General features: G+C 37.9%; 1 protein-coding gene across 1 annotated transcript in view; it reads right to left on the reverse strand.

Moving 5' to 3' along the window:
• LDB2 (LIM domain binding 2) overlaps nt 1-19,016 on the reverse strand; it is a 390,737-nt gene extending 371,721 nt beyond the window's left edge. The window contains exon 1 of the mRNA XM_030020920.2: nt 18,982-19,016. Within this exon, the coding sequence (XP_029876780.1) occupies nt 18,982-19,001 (20 nt within the window). The 5' untranslated portion in view covers nt 19,002-19,016. The remainder of the gene's footprint in view (nt 1-18,981) is intronic.
• Between the last annotated feature and the right edge of the window lie 4,580 nt (nt 19,017-23,596).

Here is a 23,596-nt window from a genome sequence, read left to right on the forward strand (position 1 = left end):
ATTCCTTGTGTTTTCTGAGAATCTTTTATTCTGTTAGATAAAATTGGCGAAGACTTTTGAAGTATCCAATTTTACTGGCAGTTACTCCTCAAACTAAATCAATAACTAACAATTTTTAATAGCAAAGCTCTTTCCATCTGAGTGGCTGCAGTGCATGTGCATAAGTTGCAGGGATGTTTATTGTATATCGAGATGGAAAAGTTAGACTTTAAATTGTGTAACTTTCCATAACACAGTTTTCCTGAGGGCTGTTCAACTCAACAAGCAGCCAAGGAAAGGGAGGGTGAATGCAGCAGATCTGTTCCTTTCCAGCTTGAGATGCAGATGAGGCCCCACCCAGCAAACCAAACCTTTGGCATTCATCCACATGATTCTCCAGGCTAAGGAAAGAGGAGCCATGGAACAATATAGCAATACAAGCCCTCCTCACCCTTCTCATTCTGGTGCTTTCTTTCTCAAAGAAATAAGCTGCCCCAAATGGTAAACAAGGCTCTCAGATTCATGGTCCTCCATAATTGTTAAGTAGCCACGTAAATCTTGCTTCTAATATGCTAGTATTTGCCAAGTTTCAATATGGTAGAAGCTACAGATTTTTCTTCCCCCTTTCTCACTGTGTCCATTGTGCTGGACACAAACAGGGTAAACTCTTCAGCATGGGCAGAAATATGTTCTCTTTCCAAACCTCATTATCAGTGAAGCAACAGGAAGACTCATTTGAAATTTAAGAAGTAAATCAGAATTCCCTCTAAGTACAAGAATTTTACTGCAAGATCAACATGCAAATAATTTGGTAGAACATCACCATCTGGTGGATACACCCACTGACAATTTGGTTTTAATTTTTTCTTTATTTCCCAGATAGTTCTTGAGCTCACTGAAGAATATTAGATCATAAGGTCACAGCAAAAATACACTCAATCCATTCAATAGTAATCTATAGCTTCTCCTTGGGACAAGATAAAAACCTGCAAAAAGAGGGGGGGAATTCCTATTCTCATATACTATCATAGGTGGCATTCCTGTTAAATAGAGTCCAGCCCTACCTGGCTGGACTCTAATCAACAACTCTTCCAGGCTGCCATGGGAAGATCCCATCCTTTGTGGAAAATAACAGACACCTCCTCCAAACAAAGTCAGAGACCAAATAGTACTCTGCTACCAGTTGGTTAAACAGCACATTCCACAGCAAAGCTGGGATTTCTTTCTCCTTTTATTCTCAGAACTGAGCAATCAGTCTCACTGTTGATGGAAATCATCCACTTTGCATAGACCCTGCTCCCCAGCATGTCAGCAAAGTGCAAGGTGCCACACTTTTCACAAGGTCTAAACTGGATAGTGGAGGGAAAGGGGAAGAAGGGAAACAGAAAATATCCATACTGTCCTATGAAGGCATTCTGATGTCAGTCAAAAATCAGGTTGTCTAAAAACACCATCTGCCCTTAGACCTTGCATCTCATGTGCTTGAAACAAGATGTTGAATGTGGTATTTTCTGTCTGCTTTAATTTTTTTTGAACCAGAAGCCCTATCAAAGAAACTATATATACGGCAGGTTTGATAATTTTCTCATAGTATTATAAAAAACCCAGCTTTTTTCAGTATGTTTCCTGTTTGTAGGAACCTTTATCCTACAACTTCATATAAGACCCGCAGCAATGGGCCTTATGTGATCATTCTCTGTGTTTATGACTGTCTGAATGTCTACCTGCTTCTTTCAACCAAAAACTGAGAAAAGGTAGTGGTCTCCAGATCCATTATGTTGCTGCAAGTTCCATGTAACTAGGCTGATATGTAAAGAATAGGATGGAACTTACACCACTGGGGAGACTTCTGCAACACAGAGACCCCATAGTATGTGGAGCTCAGGTGCCCAGGAACAAAAGTGCCCCAGTCACTGAAGAAAAACTTAGAGAAGATCTTGTGGACAATTCAGGCTTCAGTGCTCCCAAACTACGTAATAAAACCCATAGCCTACCATTACAGTCTACCCCAGCTCCTTTATATTTTTTGTAACTTACTCCCTTATTCCACAAATCCCTTAGCCTGGCATGCTTAAATACTACATTATACTGACAGCAGTAGATGTTTGGCAATGAAAAAGCACAAAAATCAAACTGATTTCAATAGAAATGTGTGTTGTGAGATTTATGTCATAATGTTACACCAATATTAAAGCATAGGTAAAAGTTGAGAAAGGAAAATAAAGTCTTTTTGGTGAGATTTTACACAATAAAATAAAACCACACACAATGCAGCTGCTTCCTACCATGCTTGTCAGGAGTTTGTGCCACGAAGTTCCCATGAAAGCCTGTGACAAGCAGTGACACAGTGAAGTAAGGCTCTACAACCACTCAAATTTATCCTATCCAATACAACTTGAAACAATGACAAATAATGTGTTTAAAAATAATAATTTTTAGGTGCTACCACCAGAAAAAAAGATTTTAACACATATTTTTAAAAACATAAAACAGTACTAAGAAATGGATACAAACTATCAGTAGCATGGAAATCCAAGAGTTAACAGCAGAACACTGTCTCTTATTTGTGGGTGTGGGAGCGGTCCCAGGGCAGTATATGACCTGAGAGAGAACCCTGTATTTCAAAAGATTGTGAACTCTCAGAGAAAATCAAAACACCTGAGCAGCGGTTGAATTACCTAAAGCTTTTGTAATATATTTAAAACAAAAGATCTTTCAGAGACAGCCAAAATACATACTCAGAGGATGACAGGAAAACAGAATCAGTAGCAGATCAGAGATAAACACATCCTTAAGACACTGTCAATAAAAAGAAGTACAATTTGGATTCATTGTTGTGGCAAAAGCCACTTTGAAAAAAAAAAATGTTTAAAAGCAATTAAGCAATTTTACAGAAATAGTCTGGGATTTTGTGCAAAGGGAGAGAGACTCCAGGCTTGCCTCATCTCCTAGAAGCATCCCATATTCTTAGATGTGACGTTGCCATGACAACCACAACTTGGTGACCTCGTTATTTCAACCTAATCCTGCTTTGAAATTATAGTTGCTCCACCCTTTTGCCTGGCTAGCCTGATAACATAATCATTGTAAATGAGGATGGAAAAACACAGCAGGATACCATTCCCCTAGTGACATGGGACTAGTCTCACCTTATCAGGGAAACAGACCAACAATTAAACTGCACAAATCTAAAAGCCCGAAAGTAGATTTTTTTTTTGTTTGCTATTCTGTTTTGCAAAAAATCTAATAGCTTGTTAGTGCAGAGATTCGGTTTGGAATGGGGGCTTTTGGGGAAATTCCTTTTAATTTAATTTAATGTCTTTATCAGGAAATTAAACTGTAATAAGGGGTAGTTCTCCTTAATTATGCATTTGTTTTGACTAACAGCTGGAGGAAGATTTAGGATATACACAAAGAGTCAGGACAGAACTTGTTTAGCAAATCAGACTGGGGTTTTTAGGTTCAGACTTGCCTTGCTTTATTTAAACTGGTTAAAGCAGTGAGCACTACAAAATCCCAGCTGTAGCCATTGTGGAAATACTTACTATATTTGCTCACATGTTACAGGAACATTACTGTAATTCTGCTCTTATTAAACACATGGACAACAGTACTGTTGCTGTCGCAGATTTAAAGGAAACATTTTCTTGGCTCCTTGGGGAGGGAATTCAGAATTTTCTATGTACATAGGACATATGAAAGCCAGAGGAGGAAAAAGTGGAGCAAATACCTTTAAAAGAACATAAATTTGGAGCTATTGATGGGTGATCCAACTGAAGCTCCATAGACTGTGGTTCGCAAAATCATTTTGTGACTGTTCTTACATACTTCTGTCTCCCTTCCTTTTCTGGCAGAGCAGTCTGATTTCTCCCTTTCTCAGTATTTGCATGGTTTAGTACATGGGGGCTGATTTTACCTTTGAGGTTGTGACATTGCCTGAGACTTCTTGTAGGAACAACGTGCGCACTGAGGAAACTAAATTTGTAAATAATGGTCATTATTAGGAGAAGACAAAAAGGAAGAAAGGAGAGGTACCTTGACAGAGAAGTATGGAGAATTATTAGCTTGCTCAGTATGGACACAGGACTTCTGTTATTATGGTTATTTTCAGAAGATTAACACGAAGACTTCCTCAATTCTAAGCTTATGTGCCTCAGTCAGCAAAGGGGCTGAGTCAGCCTCTGGGGATATGAACCCGTGATTCTAGAAAGAAACTCTACATCGTAACATTTGGAAAGGTGCATTAAATCCTTCCTTCCAGTTTCCGTGTCAGGATAGGGAAGTTGGGCGATGCCCTCTAAAATAAATCAGCAAGGACTCCATGAACAAGCAAAGGTACCTATCAGGCACCCACAGATTTACTCAGTGACAAGCCAGGAAAACCTTTACCTAGAAATTGTTTTATTAACAGTATAATCACAAGTCTGTTAGCAGTCATCAGCTCTAAGATAGCTGATGAAGTAGCAGGGCAAATAAAGTGATCCTCTTCTGGTAAGGCTTTACACAAAAAAATTCTTTTGAATACTGCTTCAGCAGTGCTTGGGCTAATTTTCCTGAATAGCCAAAAAGATCCCCAAAGCACTATAGCCATACATTGCAGGTACAACACGATGAGCTGAAAACTGAGCTCTTTCCTCAGTGCCATGAAAATATCTTTGTATTCAAAAGCATCTGCAACAGGCAGGGCTAAACCACCACTTACCTCTGTTTAAAAACTTGCCACTCCCAGGTAGAGCACAAGGTGTCTCAGGCACATAGAATTCAGCTTTTCTCAACAAAAAAAAAGGGAGACTGACAAAACACATAGTTAGTTTCTTCCATGAAGGGATCACTTAACATCCCCCCTGGTCTTCCCCTTCAAGTGGGCCATTTTGCTGTCAATTGCTGATCATTAAATGATTAGAAGAGAAGAAATGTGAATGTAATCATTAGACATTTATTTCTTGAGGTGGACAGCAGGGGTTAGAAATCAGTCTCCATTAAAATATTTTTCTTAAGCTCTGTTGAATCCCAAGAGCAGAGAATAGACATGAGTAGGAGATGTTTATACAGCACTGCAGCAAAGGAAGCAGGTTTTCCTTCACTAAAAGGCCAAAGTTCATTTTCTTAGAATAGCAGCATACATTCCAAAATGGTGCCTCACGTTTACCAAGAGCTATCAGTGAACAAGTGAACAAGATTTATGTCCAGATTCAAATTTAGTTCTCCTACATACAACAGTAAAAGGCCAGACCATTCAATACTTAATCAGGTTTTAAGTCTGATTTTTCCAGCCTTGCTTGAGATCACCATATATCATGCGTAGGCTGATTAATCCTTCTAACTACTGATTCTAACACACGAACGGGAATCCAGAAGCCCCAAATGAAATTTCAAGCAGGAAGTGTATTCTGACAATTGATTTTTGCGTATATAGTCTGACTTTTTAATCTGTTACAACCTCGTTTTCTGTACTCCTTTCAAAAAAAGTAAAATATTGTCCCTTTTACAGTTATGGTCCTGGATTTGAACAGCAGCTAAAATCATTCTGTGTTCAAAACAGCTAACATACCGGGGAGAAAAAAAAATTAACTCTTCCTTGTGTAGTTAAAAGTGGATTGGATAGCAGACTTTTTGCTGAAGTTGGGGAACACAATGACTCCTTACAGACCATGCTATGGAGTCCGTAGGTATACAAAAGTTCTAATATACAAATGATTTTCTGCTTTGTAGAAATTTAAAACAAAAATGGAAGCAAAGCTTTGCTTTTCTTCTAGATCAGTACTGACACCTAGTGACCAAGTACTAAAGGAACAGCGCTTGAAGAGGACCGATTTTCACAAAACTGTTGGATTACGTTACAAAAAAATAATGTTGACTGTGGACGAAACCGCCACCGCAAAAACTCTAGGGTGTGGCAGGAGGACATAAAACAAACAAATACTGACATTAGCTATGGGGTCATTTAAATTTACATAGAAATGCTACATCTGCTTTAAAGAACAATATGCTGCAATTCAAAAAGAAAGGAAAGGATGCTTTTCACAAACAGGGAAGAAACCATTTGGACAGGTAGAATGTAATTACCCAGTGAAACCTGGAAAGGCTCTGGGGCAGAGCATTCCTACACATGAACAATGTTCAGAGGACAGGGAACACTCCCTAGTTGTAAGAATCCCAGTTTTCCATCTCATCCAAAGAAGATAATTACCAGAATAGACTGCAACTGCTCCAGTGTTATGCTTATTCTGGTCCAAGTTCTTGCTGATATAGATAAGACTCACTGACATAGCTATATTAGAATAAGTTATTCCACTTAACCTGCTCCAGAGCAGATCTCTCTCTATCTGGACATACTACTCCAGAATAAAAATTATTTGGTTACTTATAACTACCTGGATCAATGACTTGTGGATGCAGGGGAATGCTGAAAAGACTACAGTCTTCTCAGAGGCCTTGTCCAGTATTGGTCATAAATTCTATATTATATGACTAGGGAAGAGCTGTGCAGGTGCCTATGTTCCCCAAATAAGGCAGCTAGCTCCAATCTGTAAGTCACCTTTACTTTGTGACATACTGTCCACATAATAATCTTTTCCCAAGTGGCACTAACACAGAAGTTGGGCAAGCTGCAGTAACACTGATCAACATTATGGAAACAGTCTTTGCTTCAGGAGGAAAGGATGCCACCTTCTTCCTGAGAATCATTTCTCCTTTCCAGCTTTTCACTGGGTCTTAAGATTTGTAAAATGCTTTACACTGCACCTGAAATATAAAAAGTTAAAAAGATGCACACAAGTAAACTTTAGGAAAGTTCCCAGAAGTTGAGATTAGTCAAAATAGAAAAAAGTTTAAGGAAGAAAAATCTTGGCAACTCCATAGTAGAAGAGATTAGCAGAAGATGTACACTCTAGATCAAAAGACAAATCATAGAACCATAGAATCATAGAATCGTTTAGGTTGGAAAAGACCTTTAAGACCAACAAGTCCAACTGTCAACCCAACACCACCATGCCCACTAAACCATGTTCTGAAGTGCCATGTCTACACATTTTTTGAACACCTCCAGGGATGGTGACTCCACCACAAATGCACAGTTAAAAAGCAGGACCACCAATTCCTTCTGCAATATATCTCGGATTATACTTATGGTGGAAGAAAACTATTTTTTTAGTATCATAGGAACAAGTGGACAGTGAATTCTGCATCAGTCTCCCTTATCTTCACTTTGTATTCATTTCTCATCAGAGAAAGTGACTCCAAGTCTCAACACAGTAGAGAATCAGGCTTGTAATGTCCAAACTGGACAAACCATGCTGATTTGTGCAAGGATGTTTGCACAAAACAGTTAAAATCGCAGATGGCTAAAGTAGCTGAAAAAGAACTTGAGTGAAAGGAGAGATGTCCATGACCAGCAGGAAAGAGATCATTAACCACAGAGCCAGAAAAGCTATATGTGTTCCTGGGAGTTTTCAAGACAGGTGCACTAGAAAAAGTATTCAGAAATACAAAAGAAAACTACTTGCTCTTTGAATTTCTGAGATAAGGAAAACTGGGGACTGATGACAGAGAAGGTTTAAGAATTTTGTCATACCAAAAGATGACAGCTGCAGCTTTGACAGATAAAAAAATATCCAGCACAGCGACTGGCAGTGTCAGAAATGTGTGGCTTGTTACACCCAAAAATAAATCCAGCTGTGTTACTTCTGCTTGCTACAAGCTATTTCCCCCGTAACTATTCCATTAGACTTCACTTGTGCTCCTATTTGTACCACAACCTAGTATGAGGTCCCCTCAAAGAAAGAGGAAAAAATTCCAACAGAGACCAATTGATCACCCCAATCAAATAGCCCTGGAAAAGTCCTCAAAACAAGCCACACTGCACCAAGATCAGAGAAAGGAAAAGGTCCCACATTTCACCTGTTATGTCTTTTCCTCACTGCCAGCAAGATAACTGATGAGACTAGACAGTTACCTTGATCTGGTTTGTACAGAATGTAGATAAATTTGAAGAGGAACAAAAGTTTTAGTTGATTTAATCTACCGGCAAGACAGTGGTTACTTTTAAATGGAGAAACAGGATAGATTCCTGAAGTCAAGAAAACTGCTGTGTGTGTGACTGGTCTTTGATAAGCAGTTTTCACCCTGGCCCTGAGTCTATGTAGTATTGCTAAGGGATCCATGAGAAGTGAAAAATAGCCATTATTTGACCTTCATGAAATTTCTAAGAGTCAGAATCACTGCTGGAAAACCTTTAGGGGTCCACAAAAAGGAAAAACAATGAAAACCATAGTCTTAAATTGGCAGGTCTTCAGTTTTGTTTCCATCTCTGATGTGGGCTGGCTGTGACCTTGCAGAAAGTTCAGCAGGACATGTTTGACATTAAAATAACCAGCTGTATATTGTAACATCTCTTATTTACACCTTAAATTGAAGTAAGAACTTGATTTTAATTTGTATTAAGATTTACAGCCTTCTTCATGTGGTATCTTTCTTTATAAACAGTGAAAGAAAGGTCAGTATCTATTCAAAGCATAATTTATGTATTTGCTAATTACTGTAGATTACATCTGAAGTGAGGTGATCACACACTTGTTAGCTCTAATTACAACAGAAAAATCATTAATCATAGCTTTATAATACAGCACAGGTATTGTAGGTATTAAATAGATGTTTACCTTATTGCTGCGCAACTCCTATGGTATCAGTGCAAATACCCTAAATATCCAGAGGTAATAAAAAAATCTGGAATGCCTCTGCTATTTTGCAGAGTTGTGATCTGAAATACAGGATTGCTAAAGAAACCAGGTGCACAGGCACTAGGGTGGGGAGTGAAAGTCTTTCTTGATGTTTCATAAAATGAAATGTACACAGTTTAATAAGAAAGCCCTCATGTCCATGTAAAAATTCAACTTTTTCCCAAAATGAAACAGAACATTAAGATTCAGGAACATAACCTTGTAACATATATCTATTATTTATTTGCATCCACCCTTAGATACTTTCCTAGGTGGTTTTGCCTAATGACCTTACCGCTAAGTTCAACAAAATTGAGTGTAATGTAGTGAAAATACACTCAACTGATATTGGACTTGTTGATGAGGAGTGTAGGCCTGTTAAAATTGACAAAACTGACAAGTCCTCTATTGTCTCTAATTTTATTGCTCTTTTGGTTCAACATGTGGCTTTGCAAGCATAAAGCCTTTATTGCTTGCTGGTTGAAAAGAAAGGTCATGCTCAGGAATACATTTCATTAGTCATGATTCAGGCTCTTTTATCAGTTTTCTTGTTTGGTGTAAATTCCAATTTGTTAATGGTACCTAGGTGCAAAGGTAAAAATAAAAATATTTCATGGAATTCTGGAGAATATCACTGGCCAGCGAAGGTCAGAACTCTATTTTTAAATCAGGGAGTTTCTCTTAAAAACATTTTCTTGGAGATACAGGAGCAGCAGAGACATAGTAAAAAAAATCTCATGCTTTGGTTTTAGTGGTATAATCATTGCTAGATCTAGTGTTAAATGCAGGAATTGCTACCCCGATTTTTTTTGCTGATAAGCCACTAGAAGATCTGATTCATAACATGACCCCAAACCAGCTGCACTGGCAGCTGCAGTGATGCGGCAGAGGGTAGGCATGCGGAACTGTGAACAAAAAGCCAAGAAAAAGGATGATACGTTGCCTAAATCCAGAATTTCAAAACCGCATCTCTAAGCAGCAAAATTCTACTAAGCAAGTCTGCCTAACTTTAATTCCCATGACTACCTCAACATTTGATGGGACTACACTGAGAACCACATCAATCCAAAAAGATATTTGGTGATCCGTTTCATATAAGCACAACCGAGGGAATTAAATTTGGTCAGAAATGAGTGACTAGATCAAGGGAAGGAAATGCTTAAACCAAGTTAACAGCTAACAGAACTGCCAAAATTATTTTGCCTTCCCTGATGCTGTCCGTTTCCAGGGCCACATCAAGTTATATCCAACACAATCTGTGCTGAAGCCAAATCTCAGAAACAATTCAAAAGCACTTCATACATTTAAAAAATGTTAAGTATTAATAAGCCAATAATGCTTGAATGCAATATAGTGCACACAAAAATACAATATAACTAATGCATAAATACCTATGCATTAATTTAGGCTTGAAGTGTACAATATCCAAGGCTCTGCCATTTATGCATTTTACACAAATCGAAAGAGTATTTTACTGATCACAAAACCTGCAACCTCAAAATTAGAAAAGCCCTTTTGTACAGCCCTTATAATCAGCCCTTCTGATTATAATAAAGACATTAAATCCCTGTTCACGTACCCTTTTTTACATCTGATCCTCATCAGCCCATTTCCAGTCCAACCAGAATCAGCACTATCCATACACTTCTCTCCCAACCCTAATCCTTACACTTGCCCTAATAATAGTCAAAGATTGGTTCTTCACTCAAACTCATCAGCAATAGTGCACACTTCAAGGGAGAAGTCCTTTAGTAGCCCAAACATTTCTTTAGCAGCCCCTTTCCAGCCCCACTCCAACCAGATCTCTAGACTTGACAGGTTGATTCTGCCTAACTTCAAACAGGGACTTTCAAGATGGACAGTGGTGCCTCATACATGGCAAAATCTGAATGTTCAACATTTGCTTATAGAAAAGCAAGGTAGCAAGATCTCCCATATAATTAGGGCTTTGCTCACAGACCCTGCCCCCTTCTCTTAGCATTGACACAGTCTTCAATTTTGTATGGGGAAAAGAGGAACTGTTGGAAATTTTTAGACCTTCAGAATACCTTACCATCTGCCTCAGGGACTCCTGGCTGGATCCTGGGAACTGCAATGACACTACCACTTTTGACTGAACTATGCCTGCAAATCCACTAGAAAGGTTTTAGAATGAACTGCTACCAGCTTACCGGTAGATGTGCTTTCCACAGATTTAAAATAAAGTGCCCGTGCCCGTGCCTAGTTATACAGTCACAAACCTTGAATGAGGACTGCTTCTGCTTCCCAGCTAATATAACTCATAAGTAATTTTGCCTGCAGAAAACAATATGAAGAAACCACAAAGCTGCCTCCAATTTCAAATTAGCAGATACTTCTGCATTTAGTTTAAATAGATTCACATGACTGAGGTGTAGTCAGACATATGGCTGTCTGCTGATATCTGAAGATGAGTGAACTTTTTTCCTCCCATGCTTGCTTTGCAAGGTCAAGACATCTCCTTTCAGCTGTAGTTCAGACTGCAGTAATCCATTCCCTCCTTGCTTCTAAAACAGATTACAACACCCTACTCTTGTCCACTTGAAACTGCAGCTTCTGCAGCTGCTCTCCTCATATTACTCTCACATGCAACAAAAGGTACTTGTGCTTCTCACATCTGCCATGGTGTTTGATTTGTTTGGATTAAGAAAAATTCTGATCCTACGGTTAACAGCTAGTTATATCACTGTGATCCATTCAAGTAGCTGAGGAAAGAGGGAGTCCTCTGGCTTGCCACCATCAGATTTAAATACTTTTAGACTGATGATAAATATGGCTCCTGATCCTACTCTTTGTTCTATTTTTCTGAGAGGGAGAAAGCCTGATGAACTTTAACATGTAGGCTTTTGCATATCTGCTTCTAGTACTGTTTTGTTCCCAAGTGGTTTCCAGATAATTTTACATAAATTTTAGCTCCTTTAATTTTTATCATTTATATCCACCCTAATGGCAATCAAGTACATTGAGAAAAGTATGTGATAAAAAAATAAACACAGAAGACTGAAATAGAAAGTATTATTAAAAAGCAAATCCAGCTGAAAAACTGAAATTAATGTAGTATTTTTCAAAATAACACAATATTTTCCATTTAAATTATTGTTTTGCATTCTTTTCTATTTTTCATTTCCCATTTCAAGTAAAAGCATGATGAATGTTGATTTGCCCCAGAGAAGTACACCCCCAAGAACATTACGTTTCATCCCTCTTGCTTTGCTGAAACTTTTTGTATTCTTTACTCTTTTCTTCTTCTTGACAGCTGGGGAAGGGGAAGACACTTACACCCTCAAATGAAACAGGAAGTCCTCCTTGTGCTATTTATACACAGTGGAACATAAGTGCCTCCTAACATTGCAGCTGTGTGGCAGACAAGCAATGCAATTGTTTAATGCAATTTAGTCAAGAACAGCTAAGGAAGGAAAAATCTGACTTAGGAAAAATTTGAGACAGATTCCAGCTTTGCTCGTTAAGGTTTAAAGAAAAGTACTTTATGTGCCTGAATGACGGCCTTAGCATGGTGTACTGTTTCCAAGTCCTGAATTTCATGCCTCTTATTCTTTCTAAAGCTGACTTCAATTTTGTACAGCATCCATTTAGAATGATTTGTATGTTTTTAATTTCTCCTTTGAATACAGAATTAAAACAAACAGGTTTGGGTGGCTTTAATCAGAAACAGAAAAAAAGAGTTTTGAAAATGAAAACTAGGTATGCCTAGTGCACCAAAATCAACTTTCATTATTTTACTCCTCCTTTTTTTCTGTTATCTGCAACAGACTAGTTTAGCACTCAGCTTCCTCAAAGACCTGAAGGAAAAAGAAATAAGAGCACCAAGGATACTGAAGTTACGTACCAATTTTGTCCAGAAATCTTAAATCAGAAGAGAGCATCAAATGGAGTTTGTTGTCTGTTGCAAAAGAACTAGATAAAGCTGAAATTGAGTCCAAGGTAAATGGGAGATAAGTAAAGTATCAAAGATTTCAGGAACAGAAGTTTGGCTGCTCTGGTATTATGAATACATCTAAGGAGTTTTTTATGCCCTAATTTGTTCTTTATTCCTCACTACTGCAAGGCAAGACTGATTTATTACAACAGTGTTAACGCCACTTTTGAATTTCAATTTATTGCAATAGAACAAAGGTAAGTTCTTTTAAAAAAAAATAGAACTCTATGTGCAGATAAAACCCTTGAGATCTTTAGATTTGGTACTGGGGTCTCCTAGTTTCTAAAATCTTGGGATCTTGGTCTTACCATTGAAATAAAACTCCTCAGCCAGACTCAACTGACATTAAAAGTAGGACTAGGTATGCAATGAAAATAACTTTTGAATTCAGTCCACCTCAGTAAAAAATTTAGTCTTGTAAATAAATAAGCACGTTATGCTTCTGTTTAAGTTCAGCTCAGAATACGTGCATTAAACAAGCATATAAAAACTTCCATTGTTGGGGTCCTCATTTAAATATATCTGTGCCTAAAATTGGTCAAGTGCGTCAGAAATTGCCGCTCCATTGAATTCCTAGCTCTATCAATGTCAACTGGCACTCTGCTGTTGACCTTTGTAGAATCAGGATTTCATCCAAGATGCTACAATCCAACCTAAAACAAGTTCTGAGATGGTTCAGCAGCCCTATTTATCACAACAGGTTTTTATCTTGAAAATATAAAAAGTAAGGTTATGAAAGTTACATTATTTTCACTGCTAATAATTTTGATTATTGTGTATATCTATAACTGTTGAATCAAACAACAATTACAGAAGTAGAGACTCCAGGCTTGCAGATTGTCATCTTTGTTGGATAAGAGACTAGGAGTTCACATTACATTCCCTAGAAAAAGAGAGGGAAGGAAAAGTAAAAACAAACCCCTCTGTTTCTGCCAGTGTACTTAGAACAGGGAAATAACTTTCTCCCTGTCCTGGTTTTGGCTGGGATAGTGTTAATTTTCTTCCCAGTAGATGCTATAGTGCTGTGTTTTGGTTTAGGATGAGAATAATGTTGATAACACAGTGATGTTTTAGTTGTGCTTACACTAAGTTAAGGACTTTTCAGCTTCTCATACTGCCCTGCCAGTGGAGGCTGCGAGTACAAAGAAGCTAGGAGGGGACACAGCCAGGACAGCTGACCCAAGCAAGCCAAAGGGGTCTTCCATACCATATGATGTCATGCTGAACAATAAAACTGGGGGGAGTTGGCTCGGGGATGGTGGCCCACTGCTCAGGGACTGGCTGGGCATCAGTCAGCGGGTGGTGAGCAATTGTATTGTGCATCACTAGTTTTGTATATTCTTTTATCATTATTATTATTTTCCCTTCTTTTTCTGTCCTATTAAACTGTCTTAATCTCAACCCACGAGTTTTACCTTTTTTGCGATTCTCTCCCCCATCCCACTGCAGGGGAGTGAGCAAACGCCTTTGTGGTGTTTAGCTGCCTGCTGGGTTAAACCACAGCCCTCCCCATGATCCAAGCAGCAACCACCAAATAAGAGCAAATAGCCTCTAACAATTTTCCAGGAGTCAAAAGCATCAATTATTCCATACCCAGATGTCAAATCCTTCTTCTCAACTTGTAACAATTTCTACAATACAGTTATGTGTTAGTCAAACAAAACAGATACAGCAATACAAAACCTCAGGCATAGCACAGAGAAATGGATAGGACAATGGGGAATAACTATTGAATACATTATAGTAGAGCATCTGCATCCAAAAACTTGCCTATAACTCACCCACACCGCCGCCATGGCATCAGTAGGTCTAATAGAAGATATACTCTTCCCTTACAAACTTTGCCTATGTTATTCAGTATTAAAGAGAAATTATCCCTTTTTTAAAATGTAGTGACAGCAGAAGGGCTATAGAAAACTAACTGAAATATCTGCATGCTACATGAACTCTTCCCTAAACCAGAGAGAAGAGAATCAAAATAAAGCTGGAGAGTCCAATTTCACTGAAGAAGTCATAGATCAAATACTGAATGCAACAGAAATTCTGGGGCATGACCACACAAATATCAGCTAATGCAATTATTAGCATGTTTCAGTTAGTTGTATTGTAATTTTCATGCATCAAAAAGTAGATGCAAGGACACCAGATGATCAGCAGGTAACAGACAGTGCCCTTGACTTCCTCTTTGCCTTAGCTTACAGGAATGCTTACAGTAAAATGATTATAAAAGAAATCCTGTGAGAACAGAGATGCTTGTAGCTGTTTTGTATAGTATGGGGCCAAGCACGTTACTGATGCCACAGAAATAGCCAGTGATTTCTTCTTTTTTTTGTTAGTTCTCAGCAAATTTCTACTGATTTATGTGTTAAATCAAAATTTTCCTAATCTTCCCCCAGAAATAGTTTGTGGATAAGTATTGATGTCCAGGTCACCCTTTACATTGGCACAGACTAACACATGAACACTTTACAGTTCACATACAGATGTTTATTTTGCTCAGCCATCTGTTCCATCTGAAATACAAAAGAGATCACAGAAAATGAACTTTCACTCTAACTCTCTTTCTGAATACATAGACAAACAACTGTGTTCCCAACAAAACAAGTCTGTCGGTTTTCACAGTGTGTTGTAAAAGATCGCACTTTACAGACAACTCAGAAAGTCAGGTCCCCGATCTGAAGAGTGTGGAATCTTGGCAAGATAATCATGAAGAAATGATGACTGATGGGGTAAGGGAGCATACAGATCACTCTAGAAGGATTTTTATTTGCAGGATGGTGTTCTGAGTCTTTTTTTTTTTTTCCTTTATAGTTATAGGGGTTTGGTTCTTTTGTTTTCAGACACATACACAACTAAGAACTGGATTGCACTAGAGCAGATGCGGTGAAGGGTGGTAAAATGAGAGAAATGGATTTAATAAGAGACTTGAAGAGGGAGTGAGGTGGGCAGTGCCAAAATAAAAGAGTCAATTTTCAAGTGCAGGGAAGAGTTGGCCCGTAAGAATTGAGTCACAAAAGAGCTGTCAGGTAAGAGGCACATGAAGAGGGGGCATGAAATGGGAATGATAAAGGCTGGAAGAGATATACACATAGTATGCGAAACAAGAACAAGAAAGAAACCTAACTTGGGAAAGCCATTAAGAAGTATTTGGCTTTGAGTCAATGACAGAAAAGGGAGAGAACTGTAAGAGAGTAAAGTTTGTAGTGGAATCTGTTAACTGAAAAGAAAGTTCAGCTACTTGGTGCAACTGGAAGACAGTAGAGAAAGGGAAAAGCGGGGTACAGCTGCTATAGTACCGTCAGAGAACTGGTTCTCATGAGTATGTGTCCTGGTTTTGGCTAGAATAAAGTTAATTTTCTTCCCAGTAGCTGGTATAGTGCTGTGTTTTGGTTTAGGATGAGAATAATGTTGATAACACAGTGATGTTTTAGTTCTTGCTGAGCAGTGCTTACACTAAGTCAAGGACTTTTTCGCTTCTCATACTGCCCTGCCAGTGGAGGCTGCGAGTACACAAGAAGCTGGGAGGGGACACAGCCAGGACAGCTGACCCAAATGAGCCGAAGGGGTATTCCATACCATATGATGTCATGCCCAGTGTATAAACTGGGGGGAGTTGGCTGGGGGACACCACAGCTCGGGGATTGGCTGGGCATCGGTCAGCGGGTGGTGAGCAATTGTATTATGCATCATTTGTTTTGTATGTTATTATTATCATCATCATCATTATTATTATCCTTTCTTTTTCTGTCCTATTAAACTGTCTTTATCTCAACCTATGAGTTTTACCTTTTTTTTTCCAATTCTCTACCCCATCCCACTGGCGGGGGGTGGGAGCAAGCAGTGTGGTGCTTAGTTGTTGGCTGGGGTTAAACCACAACAGTTTGAAAAGATTTTGGCTGCCTGGAAGAAGTGCTTATCCATCCCTGTCTCCTGATCATATTTCTACATGAAAAACTGTTCCTTTATTTGTTTCCTGGTGCCTACAGCTATCCAAGGCTGTTCCAAACTTTGGTCCTGAATTCTAAGTGTTTTAGAATGCCTACAACCTAAAAACTGAGCAGGTATAAATAGTTTAGCCAGGGGATGATCTGACCCCCAAATAAATGCACATAAGTAGATTCAAATCTCCTTGGAGAAGGCAACAGTAATATCTTGAGCCAAGAGAGTTCACTATAACTACTTACATTAACTATTTATATTGACATATAACCAGTCAAATTTCCACACACCAGGCCAGTTCTCACTACAGGTTTCACTTGGCCATCCTTACAATATATCATGTACGCCTGCATTGCAATGGATATAGGTATACCATAATACTTGACTTCAGGATGAAAACTTTCCACTTTATAGTCTGTGAAATTAAACAACCAGACAAAGTATGAAGTTTCACGTAATTGAGCCAATCAAATTCATGTCCTGATTCCTGCAGTCAGGCTTTAAACCAGAATCGTACTTGAGGACTAAAAGCCAGGCCTAGAAGAGACCAAGTAACACAACCTTGCTTCTTATTTTATATATTAAAAAAACAAACAAACAAACAAACAAACAAACAACAACAACAGTCTTTAAACCTGGAGTTTCTGTGGAGGTATTCCTACCTTCAGGTTCCAAATATGGATATCTACCCTGTACAACAGCCTACCTGATCTCCCCATGTACTGAGTGGCAAGTAGCCACTAAATGAGGAAATGTTGTTGTTTGGTTTTTTTTAAAGGGAAGCTGCCTGATATTACAGCAATAATCTTTTAAAAAAATGGGAAATTATGATTATGAAAAATAAATTAATCAAATATTTGCACTATAAAACCAAGAGTAAAAACTAACATTTTGGCTGCAATTTTATGACATACGAAAGTATTTGCTCACCTACAGGAATAACCCCTCAATATTGCATTTGAAAAATGTTTTGGCATATTTGGCACACACATGAGTTTGGAAAATAAGAGTGAGCGTAAAAGTTGACACAAGTAAGGTGATCATTTATAAATCTGTTAAAGCTTCCCACATATACAACTGTCTAGAATTACAAAAGATTAAACTACATTCAGAGATATCCAAACTGGCCCCAGCCAAACTTGATCAGACATTGGAAGCAGTTCAGTGATGTTGTTATGGCATAAATCTGCTAAAGCTGATTTATCTTGTACTGAGCACAGCAACTGTATCATAGGAAGAAAGCTAAGTTAGCCCAAGAGGTGCTTTACCACCTACACTGCAGTAACAGTTACATTTGCAACAGCTCATTTAGATCTAGCTCATGAGTCCATGCACTGTACTGCACTGCGCAGTACAGAAAAACAGAAATAGCCAAGACAAAGGAATGAGCTTTTGAATACCTTGAGATTTATATTCAGTCCTATTTCTTGTGGGTGAGTTTTCTATCTGACCTCCTGCACTATAAAACATGTTCATCTGGTACATGTGAAGCTTTCAGCTTTTCTGTTAGAATGGCTATGTTTTATCAAAGGGAACAGGGTTTTATGGAACATGCCTTGTGAGGTAGGACACCCAAGCAACAGCAAGTTAGATTCATTCAAGTTCATATTAAAGGGAAATGGCAACATCTCTCCTATGGTCCTTTTATTAGGCCACATTATTGACAATGTGTTTTTTCTACTGATGTCTTAGGCATGAAATAATAATGTTATGCCACATATCCAAAGTAAAAAGCATAGACACCCTTTAATAGGAGAAAAGATACATCCACAGCTCTTCTTACTGGGCAATGGTCTTGATATAGTCTGTAACAGCTGATCTCATGGCATAAAAAGACTCTAATAGATTATGTTTCAAATGCCTGTCTTTGCTGATTCGCTTACTTCTTCATCTATACCTCAACATACATCTACACTCCTTATGTGTTAATCAGTGGGAGTTTACACATAGACTAGTCAAAAACACCCTTATTTTAGAAACACTGGTTCAGTCACTGCCATCTTGCTCTCAGTTAACCTCACTCAAAATAATGTCTCTCTCCCTGCTAACTCTGATTTGATATATAACCCTTTCAGACTCATTTCTGTTGCTCTTCTTGATGCATTCTATTCCATTCTCTACCTGGATATAACCACATGGATTAATGCTGATGCTATACTCAGTACAGTGACAGCATTATTAGAGCACTATTTTGTTGTCCACAATAAGCTCCCTCTTGTGCCTCTGGTGTTCTGTAATTAGGCCCCTTCAGACACACAGTTTGGTTATTATGGTTCATCAACTTATAATGCATTATTCTAAGTGGCTGCATTTTCATTCTTTTTTTCCTTTTCTTTTTTTGCTGTTAAATAAAAAAAAAATCAGATAATGGAGGTAAAAAGAATTACTCACCCTTCATCTCGATCTAACATGATGTTTATGGGCAGCAAGGATAGCAGGAAGACGTTCTTGCGAAGAGAGGAACTTGAGCAGCTTTATAGGACAACAACCTAGGAAGAAATGACAAGCCAATACCCACGTTTACTGTTTGTAAATCTGAGCATTGATTCTGCTTTCACAAGTGGCTTTCATCAAATGCAAATCAGAAGCCTGGCATCTGCTTGAGTAACCAGGCAGCTCTGTCCCCCTTTCAGGGGAACAAAAGCCATACAATCAAAGGGTTTTAAAAGGATGGCAAACTTATTGTAAGCTAGAAAAGGTTAAAAGTCTGCCAGGGCTTAAATATACCTCTCAGTAGTCCCAAGTATGAAAGCACTTGTGACCTTTATGAATTTTTTTTCTGTGAAATGTTTCTGTATATTTGAAACATGATAAAAAGTGACCAAACAGGAGAGAAACAAACTCATCATGTGTCTTACTTCCCAACTGATTTTGAAAGCTCCAGAAAGCAAACAGATAATTTTATTTATTCTCAGATTTCAAAAATCCTGCTCCAACCAAGAGCACTCTGGTTATCATAACAGGCCTACCTGCACTCCCCTGCATCAGTGACTAATCTCCTTCTTCAAAGATGGGTAACAACTGAAATTCACCCCAAACATGCTATTGCCTCATCTCAGAAATCTTCACTGAGACTGGCACACCCTGGAAAATGCCTGAATCACATCTGGGTAGAGAAAAACATTTTTTAAAATATGCTGAAAATTTGCTACTTCTACTTGCCTCAGTTAAAAGCACACATTCCCAGCGCCAAAGAAAACCAGATTACTATTTCTATCAAAAATCTTACAGAAAAATGTCTAATACTAATTTCACATGTATATTTACCATGAAAATAAGGCCTTTTGCTGTCTGGTAATAGCACAAAATAGGAACTCAAATAAAAATATGTTAACACTTAACGAGTTCATCAGAGTGTGTCTTTCTAATAGCCTTATTTCTCATTCATTTCGGAATAATCACAAAGCTTATCCCGATGACTGTGAAGCTAGAAACCAATGTTCAAAGATCTGAAATGAGCATGAAGTGTGAGTTTGATCAAATTTTCAGCTTTTTGTTTAATGATTGATTCCAAATTCCAAAGTACAGAAAAGAAAACCATTTCACACACAAGTTTTAGCTTCATAAGAACATGATTTGTCAATGCTGTTAATAACTAGCTGGAAAATAATTCAGTCAGAGTAAAGTCTGAAGGACCCTGCTGCTGTAAGGAAACCACTCTTTATAATTATAAACAATTTAATTTAAAACAGGTCTCAGTTCTAATGTTTTGAATACAGTCATTGTCTGACAGAAAAACCTATGATTTCTTCTGAAGGAATCGTAACTCTCCCTGGTGTTTAGAGACAACTATAAAGCAAAAGCTGGCAATTCTTTAAGGCAAAATCAGAACAAAAGATTCAAAGCAATAGGAAGGATTTTTTTTTTTTTATGTAGTATGAACTACATAAATCAAATTATGAAACTCAGTGTCACAAGATGTCATGGAGCCCCAAAATATAAATAGATCTGAAATAAAATTACATTAAATAAAGGATAAATCTATTGACAGCTATTAAACCTGACGGTACAATTATAACCTCCTGGTCAGAAGGACAGACTGAAAAATACCAGGCGTACCCTATACTTTCTGTCTTTCTAATTCTATGTTTTCAGCACCTCAAGTTAGCAGATATCTTTGTTGGATTACCTCAGGAATAAACTAGCTTGAAACATACAGCCGTCTCTCTGAAGCACAAAATCTAGAGTTCAAATAATGCAGATGCAACTGATGGAAAAAAAAAAACCAAAACAAAACAGGAATGATGATTTTAAAATGAAGGATCCAAGAAAAAGATACCAAGTAGGAAACAGATTCTTTTGTCATAGAATCACAGAATGGTTTGGGTTGGAAGGGACCCTCAAAGTAAAGAACTTGTTCCTTACATCTAATCAAAATCTACCCTCTTTCAGATAGGACCCCTTGTCCTATCACTACATGCCCTTGTAAAATGTCCCTCTCCAGCTTTCACGTTTATCACTGTAAATAAACATAGAAGGTAAAAGTCTGCTTCAAGAAGGAAACATCACATAGATGCAAAATATGAATGTTGATTGCAGGACTAAGCACCCTGCATTCTGACCATCGCAAACTCAAAGCTTACCCACTCTGTTTGCTGCCAATGATGATTTCTGCCAAACTCAAACTCCTCACAAGGAGCAAGAGGGCTACAGAAAACAAAATGGAGAAATCAAATGATCCCAGACTACAAGTGAAATAAAGGAGGTCAAAGCATCAAAAGTGGAAGATCAGGGAAATGGAGAGGGATGTTGAACAGAGCATTCCTGACAGCAACCACCACTCCCCGACACTACCCAAGGAGCTGATGCATGCTGCCAAGTGGTGGTGGGCCCAGGAGCAGGGACATCACTATAAGAAACAAGATACTGAGCTGGACTCAACATCTGATATTGAGCTGGCACTTCCATCTAACCCACTAAGAAAGTTCTTAAGGCAACATGCTCAGGAAAAGAAAAACAGAAGTTACGCTATGATGTTTTTCAATACAGTATCTTGTGTTCAAAGTTGATCTGCACCCACAGCTAGGCTTTCCCTACAAAGACCTTTGTTTTAGGTAACATTGCAAGACCCTTCTCCTCCTAAAAAAAAAAAAGTCTGGATTTAGTGTATCTATTCAAATACCTGTTTCAGACCCAGAAAAAATAAGAAATTCTGTGCTGAGTCATGCCCAGAATCATTCTTACCTTCCCCATGATCCTTCTCAGCTGCAAATATTAGACACCGTTTCCTGAGAAAGAAGACAAATAAAATACTTTCTTATTAGTTCTGCAAATAAGTCACTTTCACAATATCAGCCTTGCATAACTTGTTTTCATCTAATATAGTCATCTGTGTAATAATTGGTCTTCCCAGACCCTTCCACAGAACCACAAAATGTAAAAACAAGCATTAGCTACTGGAGCAGCATCCTTACTTGCCCCTCATAGTTTAGGCTGTGTGAAAACCACTAGCAAATACTGTTACTTCAGTTATTTAGCTAGTAAGACTCTATATTACTCTCTTCTATAGAGCAATTAGAAACAAGCTTTAGCTGAAGATACTCAGAAAAAAATTCTATACTTCAGGGTATGACCTATGCATCTGATTAAACTCCCAGCTTGATGTACCTTATCTTGGCAGCGTTAAAGACTGGTATTGTTGGATTTTAGAGTGGCATGCTATGTTTGCTTAAGATAACTATTCTAGAGTATCTGCAATGATGCACATTGCACAATAAGGATGATAAATTTTACTAATGCTATCCAAAATTCTGATAGCCTAATGTTAAGTACAGTGTTAAGTACAGTATCCTTGTTTATTTTGTTTACACAAGATAGACCCATGTAACATGAGCATGACACATTGAGATAAAATTTAATATTAATACAGACATTAAACTAGGATATTATTGTTTTCCACATAATCCTCTGGGTTTAGCTAGATCTCGCTTGAAGCTCTGAAATATTACCAGATAATACATGTTGATTATCCCTTGAAATATAAGCCAGACTTTTTAAAAGTGTTAGTTCCTAAGTCCAATTAAAACAATGGGATATTTGTGTCTAAACAACATAAGATCCCTCTCCTAGGTCAGTATCTAGGATAACACAGATTAAAGGTTAAAATCCTCGCAGTCTCTTCAGTACTTTTAATCTTATTTCAAATTTACCTTACTATCAGAGCAGTGGCAGTCCTAACTGTAAGTTTTTCAAAGACTTTTCAAAACAAAACCATCAAATATTTAAATTGCACTAACTTCTCACCTTCTCTTCCATCCACACTTTCACTTCTTTCTCCTCCTATACACACAAATATATGAAAACACATTCACACACACAAAAAAAGGACTGAAGATTAGAAAGAGTCAACATTTTTTAATGTGAAAGTATAGAAATATACTCTCATAAATGTGAAGCCACCATGGTTTGAAGTCTAAACATTCAACACATAATTTGTAACTTTAATCAACACATCTCATTTTGCTAATGCATACTGACTGGATGCCTGAGTGCTAATGAGCGTCCCTGAATGCTAATGGCTCTGTGAAACTAGATGGCCTCTGAGCATCACATGGATTATCTAAAACTTATTTGCATCTCAGATTCCCAGCACATTCAGCTTCACCTCTCTTTGACCTTGACATTTTATAAACCAGGGAGAACAGTTGTGTTATGAAAGAAAAGCCAAAACTAAACCAAAAAATGCAGGCAAGGATATATCCGTCTAGAATATATTTGAAACAATTTACTGAGTTGAATATTCTCACACTAAAATGGGATCACTGTAAGATGTTATACATCTTATCTCCTCATTCTTTGAACTCTAATGCTTACAGGACGTGCACTTAGGAATAAAGTTGCTGTAACCAAGAAATTTTAAGGATCTAAGACAAGGATTGTGAGAAGAGATAAAACCTTTTAGAACCAATTGATTTGTCAGCAATTAAAGATATTAAATATATTACATATTACTGCATATACTACTATGAGGTAATATAATAATACATATACCATAAATTCAGTTCAT

The sequence above is a fragment of the Aquila chrysaetos genome, chromosome 1, assembly GCF_900496995.4.
Source record: "Aquila chrysaetos chrysaetos chromosome 1, bAquChr1.4, whole genome shotgun sequence".
NCBI lineage: Eukaryota > Metazoa > Chordata > Aves > Accipitriformes > Accipitridae > Aquila > Aquila chrysaetos.